Source organism: Echinococcus granulosus (assembly GCF_000524195.1).
Source record: "Echinococcus granulosus chromosome Unknown EG_S00008, whole genome shotgun sequence".
Lineage (NCBI taxonomy): Eukaryota > Metazoa > Platyhelminthes > Cestoda > Cyclophyllidea > Taeniidae > Echinococcus > Echinococcus granulosus.
Window position 1 is genome coordinate 1,422,430 of NW_020170388.1, and position 18,157 is coordinate 1,440,586.

An 18,157-nucleotide genomic window follows, 5' to 3' on the forward strand; every position below is an offset into this window, starting at 1 on the left:
GTCACGACTGAAATATGGATGCCTTCCGCAGACCATACAAATGCACAACATCATAGCTCGCCTCGTCGTGCAATAGTATACAAGTAACTAGAAGACTTTTGATGATATGGCGGAAGTGGCGTAGCGAGAAGCATAAAAGACGACAACAAGACGAATCAGGTGCCTGTAAAGTCGCATATTCGACTGCGAAAAGTCTTTCCAGTATATTACGTTTCAACTGCATTTTGAGATTATCCATTGCTATAAAAAGGAGTACAAAACCCTTCAAAGCTGGTAAAAAAACTGAATTTTTAGATAAAGTGAGTAAAAGGTTTTTTAACAACATGAAACTCTTTAAAAAAGGGTTTGTTTTACTTTGCAGATACTCAGATGTGCTGTATTTTCTTCAAACCAAAAGTACAATTATGGAATCAGAATGTAACACAATACATTACATTTTTAGGCTTCAGAGGAACTTTAAAAAAAATAGTTAATTAAGCTGCACTTGTCTTTCATGAAATTTATAAGTAAAATCAATGAAGCAAATGAGGCAAAGTATAACCACCTTTAAATCCAGGATTGTGCAGGAGTGTCAAACTAATTCTTAAGTGAAAAAATGATTCTCGTTAAAGCAAATTTTACCCTACTTTTCAGTACTACCATCTGCTTTCATCATTTCACCTAATAGTTCTCTTTTGTCCTCTTTGACTGAAACAGAGTAGAATCCCCGATTCTTTTCAACATCACAAGAGAAAAGTTAATGATTCAAACAACAGCAGAATTGTTAGCAAAAACATTTTAGCTGTAACATTGAGTACTTCCAATCACCTGAATGCCAACTTTGCATTAAACCAGAAATATTTCAGAAAACCAAAGGCCTTTTCTCCATCTTCTACACAAATGTCGGTCACTTACCCATCAGCTTCAATAACCTCCCCTGCCGACACGGGATCAATGACTTTGCGAATAGCAGGACCAGTCCATGTCCACTGTGGAGGTGGTTGACCCAACGATCGACATTCTAGCCTTGATGGTTTGTGAGCCAGTCCATACATCACCTCCCATCCACCTTCGCTATCTCCTGGTGCCATCGTTGTAGTCACGCCCTCCCTCGGAGGCGGTCCCGCCTTGGGGGGTGCAAACCACACCGAGAGACGTCCTAGAGCGTTTTCAGGTGAAGGAGCATAGGCAATCCAATTGTCTCCACTTTGAGCCTTGCAGACGTAGTAGTTGTTGTCCTCTGGCCGAAGATCTTAATTAAAGATAAAAATAGCTCGTTTAAGCTCCCATGTCAAGTAATTGATATTTAACACTTTGCATCCAGAATTTTTTAAAGGTCAGGCATTTCTTAGGCATAAAGGTCCTATATGCCAAAGTCTAAAGTATAAAGAGAGGTCAAAAATTTATTTGTCTAATGGTAATGAATCGGACAATAAACGTCTTTGTTATCTGGGTGAATAATTGGAGTTGTTTTTGTCAGACGGCGGTTCGACCATCGCGTATTGTGTGAGAACTTACAGAATGTGTTGGCACTGATTTTTCCGGACTACTTCATGAATGATTTATGCATTTTGGTAGGAATTCATCTAGTCTAACTGCAAAATATTAGAAGGTTAAGCAACTCTTTAATTAGTTGCTGAAGTAGCCTGGCTTTTCAATTGTAAACTAAACTATGCACCGGCGATTTAAGAATTGGTTTCTTACTAGGACCGCAATTCTTGAAGCAATGTTGATGGGAAATTCCATTTTCCCTTCTTCACAATATAATTAAGGGTTTATCTCTCGCCCTCTGGAACTGAATTTTTGCCGAAAGTTCTCCATTGTGACAAAATTTGAGCAAAATAATTAAACTTCTGAATTTGATTGTGTTGTGTTCCTTACTCAATTTGTAATTTACCCGCATAGTACTTGAAGGTTGTTGAAGATAAAAATCAGCACTTTTCAGCAGGAAATTCATCTACCTTTTTTAAATGTAATCTGAGACTTTGTTAGTTCAAAGCATAACAGTTGCCTGGATTTTGTTCCCTTTATGAGAGATTTTTTAGAATTTGTAGGATATTTTTAGTATAAATCCGTATTTTTCATGCTGGACTCATCAACGTGCTTTGATGAAAACGTCTTAATTTTTAGAAAGGACATATTTATTTCTACAGGTGTAAAAAGTGCTTGTTTTCAGCAAAAATATCCAAAATGGTTGATTTCTGCATCCTCAATTCCACAAATTAAGTGTTTGCAGCACTTTTCAAAATTATGTCTCAAAGCACTCAGTGAAATTGCACGAAAATTCTGCCTTGCGGAATTCGAAAATTTGGGCAAAAATATTATAGCACCTTTGAGTAAATCCAGCCCTGTCTACTTTTCCTCAGCTTTTTGAAAAATGGTTGTGGAGAATCTCTGGGCCTTAAGAGTTTTATTTAGCACCCTCTAATTAACAAATAGAACTTTCCTCTTTCGTACTCTACTTCCTCAAAATTCGTTTTATATCTTAATGCACGTCTTAATTTTACTTACAAAAAGGCCATGAAAAACAACCCAAAACGTGAAAAGTTCCATCCAATCAAAAAGTGAAACTGATGCGATTTGTCAAGGCAACTAAAAACAAAACATATTTTTAAACGTCTACAGAATAAACAAGCCTCCTGAACGATTTGAGTAGTAGACAACTCCGTACAATTTTTGCTCACTTTTTTGCTCAGAAGCAGGAGCGTTTGTACTTATACGTCTAGTTTTCAAATATTCTTGAAAATTTTTTGACTCGTGTGGGCAATGAGTTCTCTTCAGTGATCAGCATGACCACTGTAAGGTCAAGGTCACTCAAAACGATAAAAACGGGTACGAATGAAGACTTTCCAAATGAACTTTACCAGCACTTGCGCACGCGCTGTCCACCTAGTGTCCTCACCTCACTGGCAGAAACGACCTCCGAAATGAGGTTTTATTTTTAGTTATTCTGGTTAGGGTCTCGACAGTGCCCTTGCTCACACATGTGGATGGCAATTAATAACATGTTGGTACATGAGATAAATTACTTTGCATAGCAATCCCGCTGCAATTCATTCCCGCTTTCGAATTTGTATTCTTTTCAACAAGAACAAAATCAAGTAAATTACCGAAAAAATATTGAAGTATGATAAGGTGGGAAAACGGACCTAGTCCGCCGATGATTAAGGCGTCGCCGTTAAAGAGATGGAAATGCCAAAGCGCTTAACTACAGGGACGAAATTACGGGACTGGTTGATTGTAATTCAAAAAACCAGTGTAGATTTTTTAATTAAACCAGAAGAAATTGATCATCCACTTTTTCTCTAAGGATATAAACAAAAGATCAGTTGTGTGTTCCTCAATTTTGATCTAAACTGCTCTGCTTAATAGATAAAAAAATTTTACTTAAGTAGGCTTATATATTAACAACACTAATTTCTGGTATTTTTGGCTTCACGACTATCACAAAAGCCCGATCGCCCTAAATGAAATTATCTGGTGAGTTGATGGCGAAACTGCTAGGCTGGGAGCAACAAACATTATTCCCCGAGCTGCATCCTTCAAATGTGCTAATTTCTGACTTTTAATTGAGGAAACATTGTAACACAAGAAAGAACATAAACACAAAATATTTGTAGAAGAATGTGATGAAGTAAAATCTACTAGCTGTAAGAAAGCATTGTTTTCAGAACCCGCGGTTACAGGCATCTAAGACGACTCCGACAGACAGGAAGTAGAACGTTGCAATATCACCATCATCGGTAATGAATGTGTCAGTAGTTGCACCTTGGTGTAATACTCTGTTAGTTTAACTCGATGTTTTAGATACGCGGGCACTTAATGCTAGAAAACTGTACTTCCGCTGGGTGGCATGACTTCAGAGGCATGTCAGTAATCCCTCCGCCCTTCTTTACGTTGATAGCACACATTCTGCCCCAATAGTATTTCTTCCAAATCCGGAAAAGACTCGGAATGCTACACCAATTCAAATATAAATAGTGACAATTTCATTGCTGTTGAAAGTGTTGTTTGCAACAATTAAAAATTGGTTTGTAATTCGGTTTCATTGGAATTATTCACTATTCATTTGTGCACCAAAGAGAGCTCGATGGTTTCCAGGCCATTAAGTCGATGCTAATTGTGGCCTCCAATGTTGACACTCATCTGATTGGTGAGCCGAATTGTACAAATAAGAATCTGATTTTCAGTAATCAAAAGAGGAGAATGCTTTGTTTAAAAATAATTTCCACTCCAGTGGTTCAAAAGCAGCTTTGATTAATTTAACCACAATGACGTCAAATGACAATCGGATGACACAATTCTAAGCGCGAAACATTGATGAAAAGAATCAGTTAAAACAAGTTTCTGTTAATATGAATTCAGATGCTCACGGCAAACAAAGGGCAAGTGTCTTGAGTTTTGATGCTTGCGAACTTAGCACCTAAGTGTTGGAGCAATTAATAAAGCAAAGATATTTAATACTTTTTTCCAAATGTTTAGCGGAATTTTTGCGGCAGTGAATTATTTGAGAACACTTTTGCAGAAAGTTTGATTTTTTTGAAAAATATTATAAGTTTTAAACTGATTTTTAAATTACTGTTGTGCCTTGATTGTTAACTTGGCTCTTCATTTTGGTTTTGTGAGGACTGATAGCTCCAACATTGTACTTTTGTCGGGCTACATGGCATTTGAGCCATGCCAGTAGCTTCTTAGCCCTTCCGTATGTGGGTAGTAAATCTTCTGCCATAATACTATTACTTCTTATGACTTCTGGGAAGACTCGATGCGCTACACAGATGGCAGCTGAAAGCAAACCCTACCCGAGAGGTCAACTACTTCTATTTCGATTACTGAATGCTAAACAATAACGGAATGGATGAAGGCCATATGCAGTGGATGGGCAAATCTGTGACACCCTTTAACAAAAGGTTGTAATTAATGTTTACCACAGTCGACCACCTCGGTCCCATATTTTGGAGGAATGCTATCGACAAGTGAACCGATACTATTCCTAAACCTGATAAAGATGCTAGCTAAATGAACACGCGTCACCCCCTCCACCTCTCCACTAGCTGGATTAAACGCAGATAGAAATGGTTGGCATCACTGCAGTGAAAACAAAGTGGCAAGGGAGGAACAGATGCAAATCCCTAACTCCAACAAAATTACTTTAAAGCCCTGTCTTTTATTAAACAACTGCCTTTAGTTCAGTGCTCTCCAATTGGCTATAGACATATGAGATAGCCAATGTAGTTCCCAAATGGAATAAAATTTCAGATCTAGCGGAATTGCTGAGGGTGTAGTGATTTTGCGGGCAAATGTCTTTCCAATTTCGCGCTGATTTGTTGACTGGTGTGGCTGATTCGTGGGTGCTTTTCTTACAGCATCAACTACGTAGTTTTGTTCGAAGAGAAAGGTTGATAATGAAGAGCTCCGGAGACAACACTCAAAATGGGAGCAATGGGCTGTGTAATACTTTGCTTAATTAAGTCTTCATTTGGGACACGTAGGCACATAGGTCCCATCGTTGGTCTTCCGCGGGGCGGCGTGGTCTCTGGGCTATGCCAGCAGCCTCTCAGACCTTCTGTACATAGGCGAACCCTTTACTAAACTAGTATAATGACTTCTTTGGCTATACTACCAGCACCTAGGCCCAGGTCTTTATTGTTTGTCAAGGTGTGTACAATTTACAAGCTGAAAAACTAAATAAAGTATTACAAATAAATGAGTTTATTCACCTATTTGCGCCTTGTACAGAATATGGGCAAAATCACAAATCCCTTGACTTTTGGGCTAAGGAAGACAATGCCTACGCAATTTAACAACTCTGAACCTTTCATTCATTCAATACATTTATCATTTCTCTCCGCTATTACTTATATCAGAGTTGGAAACAAAATGCACTAAATAATAAAAGTCAACCATTAATTAGTTATTTATAATTTATTTAATTAACTTTTAGGGAGGAATCCAAAGCGAGAAAGAGGAAAAATCTCACGTTAATTTACAGTTTGCAATTGCTACCGTAAAATTATTAAGTTATACTTCGTCCAGCCACATTTATCTACAATTCTTCCCAAATAAGAACTAGGTAATTCACAGTTCAAAAGGTCTCCTCCATTGTTTAAAGTTTGACAAATCGCAAGTCATTAATCATTTATGCCCCCTCAGCTCTCTCGGACGAAACACGCACACGTGTGTGCGTATCTGGACATTATCTCCTCAGGCTGGTGCCCTACATCAAAGCCAAGAGCTGGCAGAATATGAGACAGCTTTCCAGCAGCATACAGAAATAAAATCAAAAAGAAAAGACCAAACCTATTTAGGGTGGTGAGTATCAGTGTAGTAGTGGTGCTAACTTAGGCATTTTTGTTTGACTACGACGAGACAGACGAAGAATTTTAACAGGTGCACAGTTTAAAATAAGCCCCACCCGACAGATGCCATTTGCAATTTTTAATGTTCTACTGCTCACACAGGTCTATAAGCGCCAAGTAGATTCTTGCAGCTCCACATAAATATTATTTTTTATTTTATATTCTTAGTTTTTATCCTAAAAGGAAGTGGTTTGTGTTGTAGAAGGAAGAATTTGGTCAAAAGTTTTTCTCCATATACGCCAATTTGTATTCCCTTTCAAAATGTCCACTATGGGGCCGTGAATCAATTGGAGGGCAGGATTTGTGCGTGTGCCCCATAAAATTAAATCATTGTAAAGACAACTCCTCTGCAAACCAAGAGCATACGTTATTGTAAGCTCAAAGAGCTTACCCACAGTCGCTCCTCCTGGAAACGGGCAAATGCGTTAAATACCATCTGTTGAGGAATGTTTGCAGCCTCACACAAATGGGACTCGGATGTTGCAAATCAAGGCATAAAAAGAAAGATTTTTTGTTTCAAAAGTGTTTTAATCACGGTCAGTTGGAATTCTTTGTAAAATTTATTAGCTCTTTTGCAGAATTCTGTTGTTACAAAATGTGGGACATGTTTTAGGTACTTGTATACGAAAAAAAATGTACTGTGCTATTTTTAATGATGCTTAAATAAAATAACTCTAAATCGTCACCAAATTAATGGAGAGTGACTCCAAATTTCTGCGATTCTTTTGTAAAAATTACTTATAGGGCGTTATTTTTAGTTCTAGGAAGATATATATCCACGTAAAGCTCTGTTAAATCAGTTCTATTCTTAGCGCTATCAATACGGCAGATTAATATATTAATGGCAAGTGCAATGAGGGTTAACATACCTCACATTTATGGACTTGAACTTCCAGTCTTCGGAAGCATTATATTTACCAACACCCTAAGAGGAATAAGTTCCATGTATTATATTTAATCACTCATGTTTTGTAAATGAATGGATGGGTAAGATATCAACTATAACAAAGCTGGTAAATAGATATGTGGGCACTTTTTACCACTTTTAATTCAAATAGTGGCCAAAACGAGCTCTATATCAAGGCATTTCGACTAAAAAGCCGATTCATTTGAACGCCAGATTGCTTTTGTAATAACAACAGTTGCGTTTCACTCCTGGCACAATGAAATGCAGTACTTGATGTAATTTTACGTTCTAAATAAAGCCGTCTGAATGTTTTTTGGAATAAACTAAATGTAGCATAAATTTGGTCTCCAATGGTTGAAAATACTTGCTTGGAAATTCGAAATGACAAGTGAGATGCTTGCAAAAACTGGCGGGACACCTAAAACTTGGCATTTAAAGTTCTTATAATAAAAGGATCTTTCCTCCTTGAATAAATTAACTGAAGTTGGGGTTTTAAACAGGTGAATCCTCCTAAAATTTTTTTAAAAAGAGTCAATCAAAATTATTAAACACCACATAAACCCCTACTCATCAGGTGAACGGTCACTTATGAATTGAGATTTAAGCACTAATTATACGCTTAAAATCAAGTCGGATTTGCGGATTATAAATTATGGCCAAAATAATTTGGAATATAATCGTCATTATTTGTGTTCCAAATTTGTAGCGCCTTTAGAAAAAGTATTTTGGCAGAGGCTTAGCAAAATTGGTCAAATTGAAAGTAACTAGTATGAATTTTCCCACTTTTTGTGCGCTGGCGAGGTTTAGCCTTTTTCAGGTCACAGAATTTCATTCCACCAACGGCCATTAAAATTGGTAATGATACTCTTCTGCCTTGCTGATGAGTTTATGTTCGTTAGGAAGGACATCTTTCAACCAGTTTTTTTTTCTTCAGAAGAGGAGGCTCTGTACACGTATTTTTTAAGTGTTTTTGTTGAGCACTTCAATTGCACTTAGTGTCTGGTTTTAAGTGGTAAAAATTAGTCGAAATTGGAATTAAAAAATCAAAATTCCTTTAAATCATGAGAGGAATCCGGAAAAGCCAGTCATCTCTACTGAAATATAGGAAGACTTTTTTCAGCAAATTGACTTGAGGTAATATGTGCATGAACTTTGGCAACATGCAAAAAGGAGAACAAACTGAAGTCTGTCTCATTGCGTAAAAAAGAAATAGATTTGGCAATCATACTGGATTTGATAGCTCAGGTGTATTGATGCTCGATGGCTTTGGAGAACTTGATGTGAAGGGTTTCAAAGCATTGGGAAAAACGATCTTTGAGGAAAATTGATTGACTTGCTTTCTCTCTAGCCCCAATTTTGAGAGGTTTATATTTATTGTAGAGCAAATTTAGGAACGCATTTAGCGCAGCAAGGTTCAGCAGAATGTGCGACTTGGTTCTAATTTCATGAATTTGGATAAAGTAATTTCTAAAGGGGCATATAACGCTCATTTTAGACCTCCACAATCTTCCGAATGCTTTCACTTTCCGGCAAAAATCCTACTTTTACGTGACGTGTAAGACCGCAGTAGACCCGCAAAGGTATTCAGAAAAATGTTTCCAAAATACGCAGACATGCATGGCACATACTGCTTGCTATCCATTCCTGTTACGTCCATCCCTTCAAGAAATCAACCTTAAATGGTAAGCGATGAATAGAGCCAATTTGTACTTATCTAAACATTTTGTAAATTAAATAGAGAGTGGTTTACTGCAGTTTTTATTCCTTTCCGTTGAGTGGCTTCAACTGTGAATTGTGCCTCTTTCGAGCAACTAAAAAGCTGGCGGATTTTAAATGACAAACAGCGCGACTTTTAAAGTATCCTCTAGCTATCTGAAGGCAAGAATTTAAACTCTCCCTCAAATAGCTCAGTAAGCAGTCTTCAGAATTTGTCAAATTCGGGCATACAATATAGGATGCTTATGAAACTTTCTGCTGCCTTAAGAACCAGAATAAACATGTTATTAATCCTTAACACATCTTATGGTAAAGGTGCTTTTACTACCCATCACTCACTAGTTATCGTTAATCGCACCATCGCGGCGTAAGGATTTTTGGGATCAGGCCCAGCTATGAGGTGATACCGCGGATCCATATCAGGCAGAATTGTTTCAATTCGCTCGCTGAACGGTAGCTTCTCTCGTTCTTCCGCAAATGTTGACGACTCTACAGGGCTGTCCGAAATCAATGTCGATGGAGGAAGGGAGCCCTTTGCACTGATGGCTTGTTCTGCCAACTCCTTCAATCCCGATCCTCTAAGCAGAGTTAATTGGAGTCCTCCAGGAATTGAAAGACCGCCTAGAGCCTCACAAGTCAGTGTAGCGTTTTCGCCCGGATTTCCTGTCGCGTAGAGTTTCGTGCCAGCCGCCACGAATTGAGGCAGTAGGATTATTGATGGCAAAAGACTACAATTAAATATGAAATTAGAGGATGAAATTCATGGCCCTTGATCTTGTGCTTATCTTGCAGGGAAAAGGTGGTACATGCTAGTTTGATGTCTTTCGATTGCACTTTTGTGATGTTTTTCTTTCGTAAAAGGGGCAGGAGGGACTTCATTTCATGCATGTCTACATATTCTTTTAATGCAAAGTCATCAACGTCAAGATGTTTACAAGTATGCCAACAACTATCATAATTAGAAAGCAATTTAAGTTTTCAGTGATTAAGGAAATTACTAAAAACGGAATAGGTGTTTTCCAACCCTGAGATGGTTTATATCCCTCATATGCATGGAACTGGATATTCGCGCCGGTGTATCTAGTATACCACTAAGGTCTCCTATATCATAGAATGCCAAAGAGCACCCAACTTCTTCATCAAAGAGACAAATTTTTAGTCATTTTGACCAATTAACCGCGTTTACTTTTACGTGAGTGGTTCTTGCCTTCCTGGTTTCTCGCACAAAACTCTCTTTCATAATGGAATTGCGCTGTAGATAAGTCGAGCTTTAAAGGGTGCATTAATTAAGAGAAAAGACTCAAAGTAGCCTTCGCTTAGGCAAAAACAAATTAAATTAACTAGCGCGAAACCTAAAGCATTTCTCTTAAAAAAAGATTTTGCCATTAACTAGCTAAAAGTACCCCTAGAATTCGGTTACTGCCTTCAAGGTGAAAATGCAGCTCCATTTCAGGCGGTTTTTATTAACAAAAAGACACGTCTCTAAACTCCCATTCCCCAAATTAATTGGGCTATTCGAGAGAAAATTTTTCGAAATGCACTTTCTTTTTAGTAGGGAGAGGGTAAGAAAAATGAAGAATTTTGATATGGGTTTCCTACCAAATTAAGCTAATAAGACGAGAGCAACGTCTGAGTGTCAGTGAGCCTCTCTATATAAATAATGGATTCAGGCAGTCAAAGTTAGCCATGTTTTAATATGGAAGGATAAAAAGTGGATTTTTCGGAGCCTAACGTTTTCACCTGGGAGTCTAAGGCTTTGTGTATGTAGGGCCGTAAGTGCTGAAAAAGTGAGACCTTCTTATGTAGCCTTGGTAACAAAGAGGCTCTGCCTCTTTCACAACAAAGGGAATGAATAAGTCAACTTTGCAACTACTATTTGCTGAAGACTTTTCCCATCGTTAATCAGTGGTTTTAAACTTTTAAATTTTACAAAATAGCTTTAATTTTATGTACTAAATCGTTGGTTTCTCTCTCGCTTGTTTATTAAACTTCTCATTTTGGTTTTGCCAACACTTGAGGCTCTGCTTTTGCATCTCTGCTAAGCGGCATGGTTCCGGGCCATACTATTAGCCCCTCAGCTCTGCCCTAAGGCCACGAATTCTTTCGACTTCACTGAAGACTCGAGATATAACACTAGTTTATCAGCAATATGAAACTAAAACAATTTTAAGGGTCTTTTAAACACTTGATAAAGATATTTTTCTTCATTTTGTGATTTTGTGATTGTAGGTGGCAAGTTTAGTCGCCCGCATCAAGTCGAAAGAAAAGAGAGACTGAAAAGGCGAGTTAATACTAAGTAGGATTTTTGTCTGCAAGGACTTTAAAAAGGGAATAAAGGTACTTCTTCTATCATTAAAGCAAAATTACGTTTATTGAGAATGCATAAAGCTGATTACAAGGCTAATAAGGTGAAAAAGTGTTTGTGGGAATGAACAGTGTCAAAACCAGATTGTGCTACTCACCTGTCGGTGATTTCCGCAGGGCGAATCCCCCTAACTCGGATGCGATAAAGTATTTCTTTCAAGCAGTGGGTATAGACATTGAAATTATTTTCTTAATAGAAGACTGAAAGAGCTAATCATGAGTGCCACTGTTCACTCAACTTTGAAGGGACCATAAAAGCAAGATTTCTGACAAGAATTTATGACTTCGTCCAAACACAGCGTGATTAATTTCACCTCTTATAATCAAAAACTAGCAAATCTGAAAACATTCCCTTCTATATAGTCTAAAGTTAAAATCTGTGAGTGGAAAAGTGAGTCTTTTAATCGTTGAGAACCGTGCATAAAAAGGATAGAGAAGGATTTATTCCTTCGTGGCATTCAAAGTGAGGTGAGAGGTCTGCTTGTTGGTATGAAGTGAATGACATTTTCCTGCAATCCACAGATACTCCTCTTGAACAAATTAAATGGTTACAGAAATTTCAGCATCTTTATTGTATTTAAATATTTTCCTCAAAGCCATTGCTGCAGACAACATAAATGTGGTGGCAGAAAATATATTAAAAGTAAAACTACTTTTCTGCCAGGGACTCTATCATGCCTTAAAATGTTTAAAAATACAGAAAAATACTAGAATTTCCTATTGCCTAAGAAAGGAAGCCTGAGAAATGATATACAGATGACTAAACCATCCTATAAGGAAGCAAAGCCGATTTCGTGCTTAAAGTTGAATGATTGGAAAATGTTTTGGGGGTAAAAATGACACATCTTTCGAAATAACAAAGCTGCTAGTGCTGTTGGGATTCTCTTAAAGTTTATGATATCAACACCGAAATTAGCTCCTTCAAATAGTAGGAACAGTGATCATTTTGGTTAGAAAATCATTCTAGGCAGTTCAAAGATAACACTCAAATGTGAAAAATAAGTTAAAAAATGAAAAATCGAGCATTAGGGATAATATTTGCAATTAATGGCATAAGATCAAGAAGTAATCTTGGGGCTTGTTCGGGCTGTTTGCCCCATTAACTTGGTTCCATTGACATCTCTGACACTGAACAGACTAGACGTAACCTAACGGATTAAAGAGTATACTTTAAACTCGAAGACCAAAATTTGCATTTTTAAGCGGTTTTTGTTGGAAGAGGTGCATTTCCTAATGCAAGCGCCCAAGTGGGGATCAGTTTGTGACCACTTTTGCTGACAAAGCGGTAATGAACGGCGCAGCTGGGGTCTTTTCAAATAAGTTACTGCAAATACAGGATCAAATATGTTTTAATTTTGCCGACTTTTGTGTAACAATACTTCCAGTTGAGGTTGTGTTTTGACCACGTGATAAAGTTTTACCCTCGACTATGATGTTGGTGTCATCTCTAACTGTCAGATCGCATTTACGCCAGTCTTACTATTTATGGAGGAGGTTGGGTGCACAAAAAAACTACCTTTGGGTCTTTTTCAAAAACATATAAGCAAATTTCGTTTAATTTAATAAGATTTTGCCAGCAGAACAGAAAAATTGGAAAGCATTTACAGCTAAATTCAGACTTGATCATGAACAGACCATCTCAGAGCCAATGACTGCATTCTAGCCATGTAGTGTTGCACTGAATTTTGGGAAAATTTCCACCCAGGTGGACTATTTATTACCCTTGCATAAAACAATGACAACCTACATTAAATTTTGAATTTATGGTTTTCCAAAAAAAATGAGTATTTGGAGATGAACAACTGGAATGGATACAAAACTACTTACCGACAACAGAGAGAGCCCACTTTTGGTGGACTCAAAAAGGTTTTACAAAGATACAACTCCTACTTGTAAATAAAAGTTATACCGATGACAAAACAATGCTTTTCAGAAATTTACGAATTTTCAAAAGCAGTATTTCTGTCCCCCTGTAGAAAAACGCCGAAGCGCTTTTGTCTACTATACCTTCCTAGCAAGTGGATAGTTAAACTAAAGGTGGTGTCATTCTGCTTAGTCCGATTCAAACTAACATGCTGGTTATGGCAAAACCTTCTCATACTTTGCTCATTTGACGTCTGAAAAGACAGTCAAAACCAAAGCCCTCATTTGTATTCAGTGGAGGAAGGGGTGAATGAAAGCGGAAGAGCTTAAAAAAACGACTCGACTTACTACTGCCTGGAATTGTTGTCTTCTACCCTTTAAGGCATTTTACTCGTTTTCTTATTTTGCACACAGAAAAAAATTAACACTGAGGCGTTTTCATGACTCATATAAGAAGTAAAGGAAAGCACAGTAGAAAACTGGGGATTAATCGGACGTATTTTCATGTCGGATAAGCTTAAACATTTTTTAGACATAATCAATTCTTTATTATATGTTTAGGATCCATAGTCAAAGTGAGTCAACCAGTTTGCTAACATATAGAACTAAATAACTTTATGTGATTCGCAATTCGACAGACAAACTCAACTTCATTGTGTCTTAAAAGACCTGGCTTTGCCTTATAACTTCCCACTTTGCCCGCCTTCTTCAAAACCAACTAGTGTCTTTAGTAGGCAGAAGGTATAGTTGAAAAATCGAGCAGTAAAATTCAGCAGCAGATTAAAAATATCTTTCTGTTGAGACTATTCTCTAATTGCCCAACAACTGCTCTAGTTTTGAAGGAAATATGTAGCGCTGGGTAATTACCCATAAAATTGCTTTCTTTGCTCTAAAAATCACTAATTTTATTTTAAAGTAGGCAAATATTTTCAGTGTAACTACACTTTCATTCTCTGCTTGGAGGAGGACCATTACTAAACCACTTTATTCTTCGTCATTTGGAACTATCGGCATGGTAGGTTGTTGGTATTTTGCAGTTGTATATCCTACAGGTGATTGCTTCCAAAAAATAGCGAATTAGTTTGTTTCTTTTTTCAGCCAAAACCTCTTGCTGTCTACAATTCTTTAAGAATTCTTTATACATGGTCACAGATATACGACGCGCGACATATAAAAACGGCTGTTCGTCTAAAAAGTTAAAGTGATCACATATGCACTGATTCACCAGGTTTATTGCAGTGATGCAATAACTAGTTTAGCTCGGTGGACACTGCAATTTCCAGGGGTTACACCCTGTGCCTCTCTCTACGGGTTGGTCTGCAGGCCGCGATGATAGCCTCTCGGCGCTTCTGGCAGACTCAGGCGCTACATTTGCCACGAAAAATCAAATTACTCCTTTGTGGACGACAAACTAGGTCCCATCACTTCGCTGCAACCTGCTTTATTAATGACGATCTTCTATAACCTGCTGAATATATCCCATTAATTATCAATTCTTCTCCATTTTTAAAAAAGGGTGATGTATTGCAACGAATTCAAATATTTTCTCCACCCCCCTGTTATTGCTTAAATCACTACTTTGCCTGATGGTAGCTAAACAGCATCTTCTTCTCATAAATGTTTCAGTTCATTTTCAGTTTGGGGTTGTGATATCCTAGGACATGTTATATAGCTTCAATGTCAAATGATCAACTTGGTGTCCGAAAATACGTCCGTTTGCATATCTCACGGTCAAAAAGTGGTTTTACAAGACTTTAATCAGACTGCAACAATTTCCGATCCGATGTTAAAGTAACAATCTCAGTAGTTACATTTTATCAAATCTTTAGATAAAAAATAGAGAAATTACCAAGCTGCGCTTCTGGGCAGAAAATCTTACTCCTCTTTGTGCTTAAAAAGAAATACTTGGTACCTATACGTAATTCCCATGCAGAGAAGAGTAAATTTAACCTTAGGAGGGAGATTTAGCAGAAAATGAAGTTGTGCTGGGTAACCCTAAGCAAGAAATATTAATGCTTGTCCAAAAATTTTAGATATATCAAATTTTTATGATCTATGACCACTTATTTAATTGAACATATAAATTATGTAATCACAAGTAGTACGCTAACGCCATCAATTTGGAATTCAATCTTTCGGTTTTTTAAGGACCTTCGCTAACCTGCCAACATCAGTCCAATTTCCATGTCCTCCAAGCGGTTCCATATCCAGCTGAGCCAGACAGGTATACCTAGTGGCATCAGACACTCCTAAATCGTCAACAATCAGTCTAGACACCGCAATCACTGGAACGCCAGTATCATCTTTCCTTAATCCTGCCTCCACTGAGAATCGGTCCAGTCGGGTTCCAGTGAAGTCACTCTCCCTCGGAGTCAAATTTGCACCCTCAATGTCTGTCAGGGGCTTCACGTCAGACAGATTGTTCGTTGCGGGAGCTTCCATAATGGCTGGGAAGAGTTGATCATCTTCAGCCACCTTTGTGCCCAAATATTTCGTTGCTTCTGTCAGTGGGAGATAATTTAATGCCTCGCGTATTCCTACGTCGAAATTTACATCGTTTAGAAAGGCAAGACCTTCCGGGGGTGGTAGATTACTGCCACCTCCTCCCTTAAACCAGATCAATTTTGGAGGTGGATTCCCACGTGCCGCACATTCCAGAACCATCTTTTCACCCTCTCGGGCTACTGGACGATTAGCGTAGGCCCACGAAGGAAGTAAGGATGTCTCACTGCTTCGGCGCCAACGCATGTGGTTGTTAAAACGACCTCGTGTTGTCCAGGAGTTGTGCGGTGGAGGGGAAGTGGATGGGTTGGTGTTGACCAGTCGTGGATTGCCAGGAAGCATTCGAGGACGTGAGAAAACAATAAGGCGGATAGGTTGCACTTGGACTAGAAATTCGGTGTTGATACCGCTGTCAACGGAGGGATCGAAGGGGTTTGGTGTGGTAGTGGATGTGGAGGTGGCGGAGGAGGTGGATGAAGCGGTGCTGGGAGGGGAGAAAAGGGCTTGAGTGATCTGATCGATTGGCGTAGGTGCGTGGTAAACGGGATTCGGTGCCTCCGCCTTGCACATGTACATGCCTGCATGTCGCGGAGTCAGTTTTGTGAATTTTAAGACCTTAATGAATAGAGGAAATAGAGAGTAATGCTTTCATGTCTAGGGTCCATTATTTTAGCTTTTTAGCACCCAAGTAGCACATTTTTGAAGAAATCCTTAAAATAGCAAAGTGGCTTTTGCCTTTTACAGAAAAAACATTGACTATTCTTAAGACTTTTTGGCGCTCAATTTAAAAACCGATCTAGACCACTTCCACTCGACAATAATCAAGTCACCATAGCAACGTGAGTAAAAAGTAAATAAAAATAGCCCTTTTTAATAAAAATGATGCTATTGGCAGTAGAAGATTAAAAACCAATTATTCTTGGAGCTTTTTTTAATTATCCCTAACCAAACAATAGTTTAATGATTCCGTAATGGGCTCATTTTGTTACATTTTGGTTATTTATTGTCAAAAGTATACATTTTTTTAGACTGAATTAAGCGTTAAGATATGACGAAATTTTACAAAAGCTTCTTTTAGCGTTAGAAATCTGCCCCGCGTATATTTTTATGAAAAATTCAAAAATAAAATCCTCGAATTCTCCCTATCATGAAATTGTCCAGTGATATTTGCAAAATTACCACAGGTTTGCCAAAATTTTAACACCCATCTGTCTAGTTATCAGGCAGTATACTGTATCCTCCCTTAGTTTTATCAAAAAATCTCTACAAGTACTTTGGTTGATGAGCGTTGAGCTAAGTCCTCTAATGGAGTCGGTTTTAACATTCCTCTATTTAATAAGTAAGCGGACAAATCTCCTGGCAAGTGATTGGCAGTTTCAACTCTCTGTTCTGGCTAAAACAGTGCTTGCGCCCATAGCTTAAAAGATTTTTAATTCTCTTACTGCCACCTTTGCCAGAAACTACACCCAGTGGTTGCGCGGAAACTTCCCCTATCAAGGTACATCTTACCCCTTCCCACTATATCCTTTCCAACACCCACGACTAAAAAGTACTTCCGCATTGAGGTGGTTAAAAAATAAAGGGACACAGGCAAAAAATACCAGCATTTTTTATTAGAGGACCAACAGAAAATGACTTTACTTTTTATGCAAGGGTATTCACTGGTCCACTTAAAGCCGAAGTGGTAATTGCTACATTGTAAGTGAAAGTGAAATTGGCGTTGCTACAGTTTCAAAATTTTACGTAAATATCTACCCTGTGGAATGTTTAAAAAGATATCTGGGCCAGTAAACACCCGTTCTTTTACTTCTTTCAGGTCCCCTCGTCTTTTCTTTTTAGCCACACGATACGCGTCCACTGACACTCTTTTAATGGGGCTAGCCTGAGTCCTTCTTCTCTGTTGAACATTTAATTAGTATTTTATAAATTTATCAAGATGGAAAAGACTTGTCCTCTTCTGGGACTTATGTCCTGAAAATTATTTTATTTTATCCAATAATGGTCGAATATTATAGGGTACAGTAAAGTGCTGATATATCGTGTAGATTTGAACAATAAATTCACTCAAGAAATTTTTTTTAAGTCCTGGATATCAACTTTTTGGAACTATTCTTCCTGCTAAAAAGAAATAACTTTTTGTAGATATTTTGCTTTCCAGTGGGTCAAGAAAGTAATACAAAAGCGTCTCCACCGTTCTTGGACCCTGTAACTACCAAGAGGGTGGTGGAATGCAAAAATGTTTTTTCGCGCTAATTGCCTTTTCCACCCGTGATGGTTGATTTGTACGAAGAAATATTTTAATGCATATAAATTCACAGGTTCTTTCAGTGAAGAAGAGTATTCCTTCATCAACCCAATAGACGAGATTCGGTCACGTTAGAGTTCTTACACTCAATGGAAAAGGGACATTATTTGCGATTTTGGGATCCAATTCACGTTATTGCTTCAGAGAAAAAGTTAAAATTTT

General features: G+C 37.9%; 1 protein-coding gene across 1 annotated transcript; it reads right to left on the reverse strand. All coding sequences in view use genetic code 11, as the record gives it.

The window, feature by feature from the left end:
- Window positions 1-890: 890 nt before the first annotated feature.
- EGR_02003 (hypothetical protein) lies at window positions 891-16,266 on the reverse strand (the record flags this gene model as incomplete). Its single annotated transcript, XM_024491252.1, has 3 exons — window positions 891-1,231; window positions 9,301-9,689; window positions 15,350-16,266. The coding sequence occupies 3 exons, from the start codon at window positions 16,264-16,266 to the stop codon at window positions 891-893; spliced, it is 1,647 nt and encodes a 548-aa protein (XP_024354395.1).
- Window positions 16,267-18,157: the final 1,891 nt, after the last annotated feature.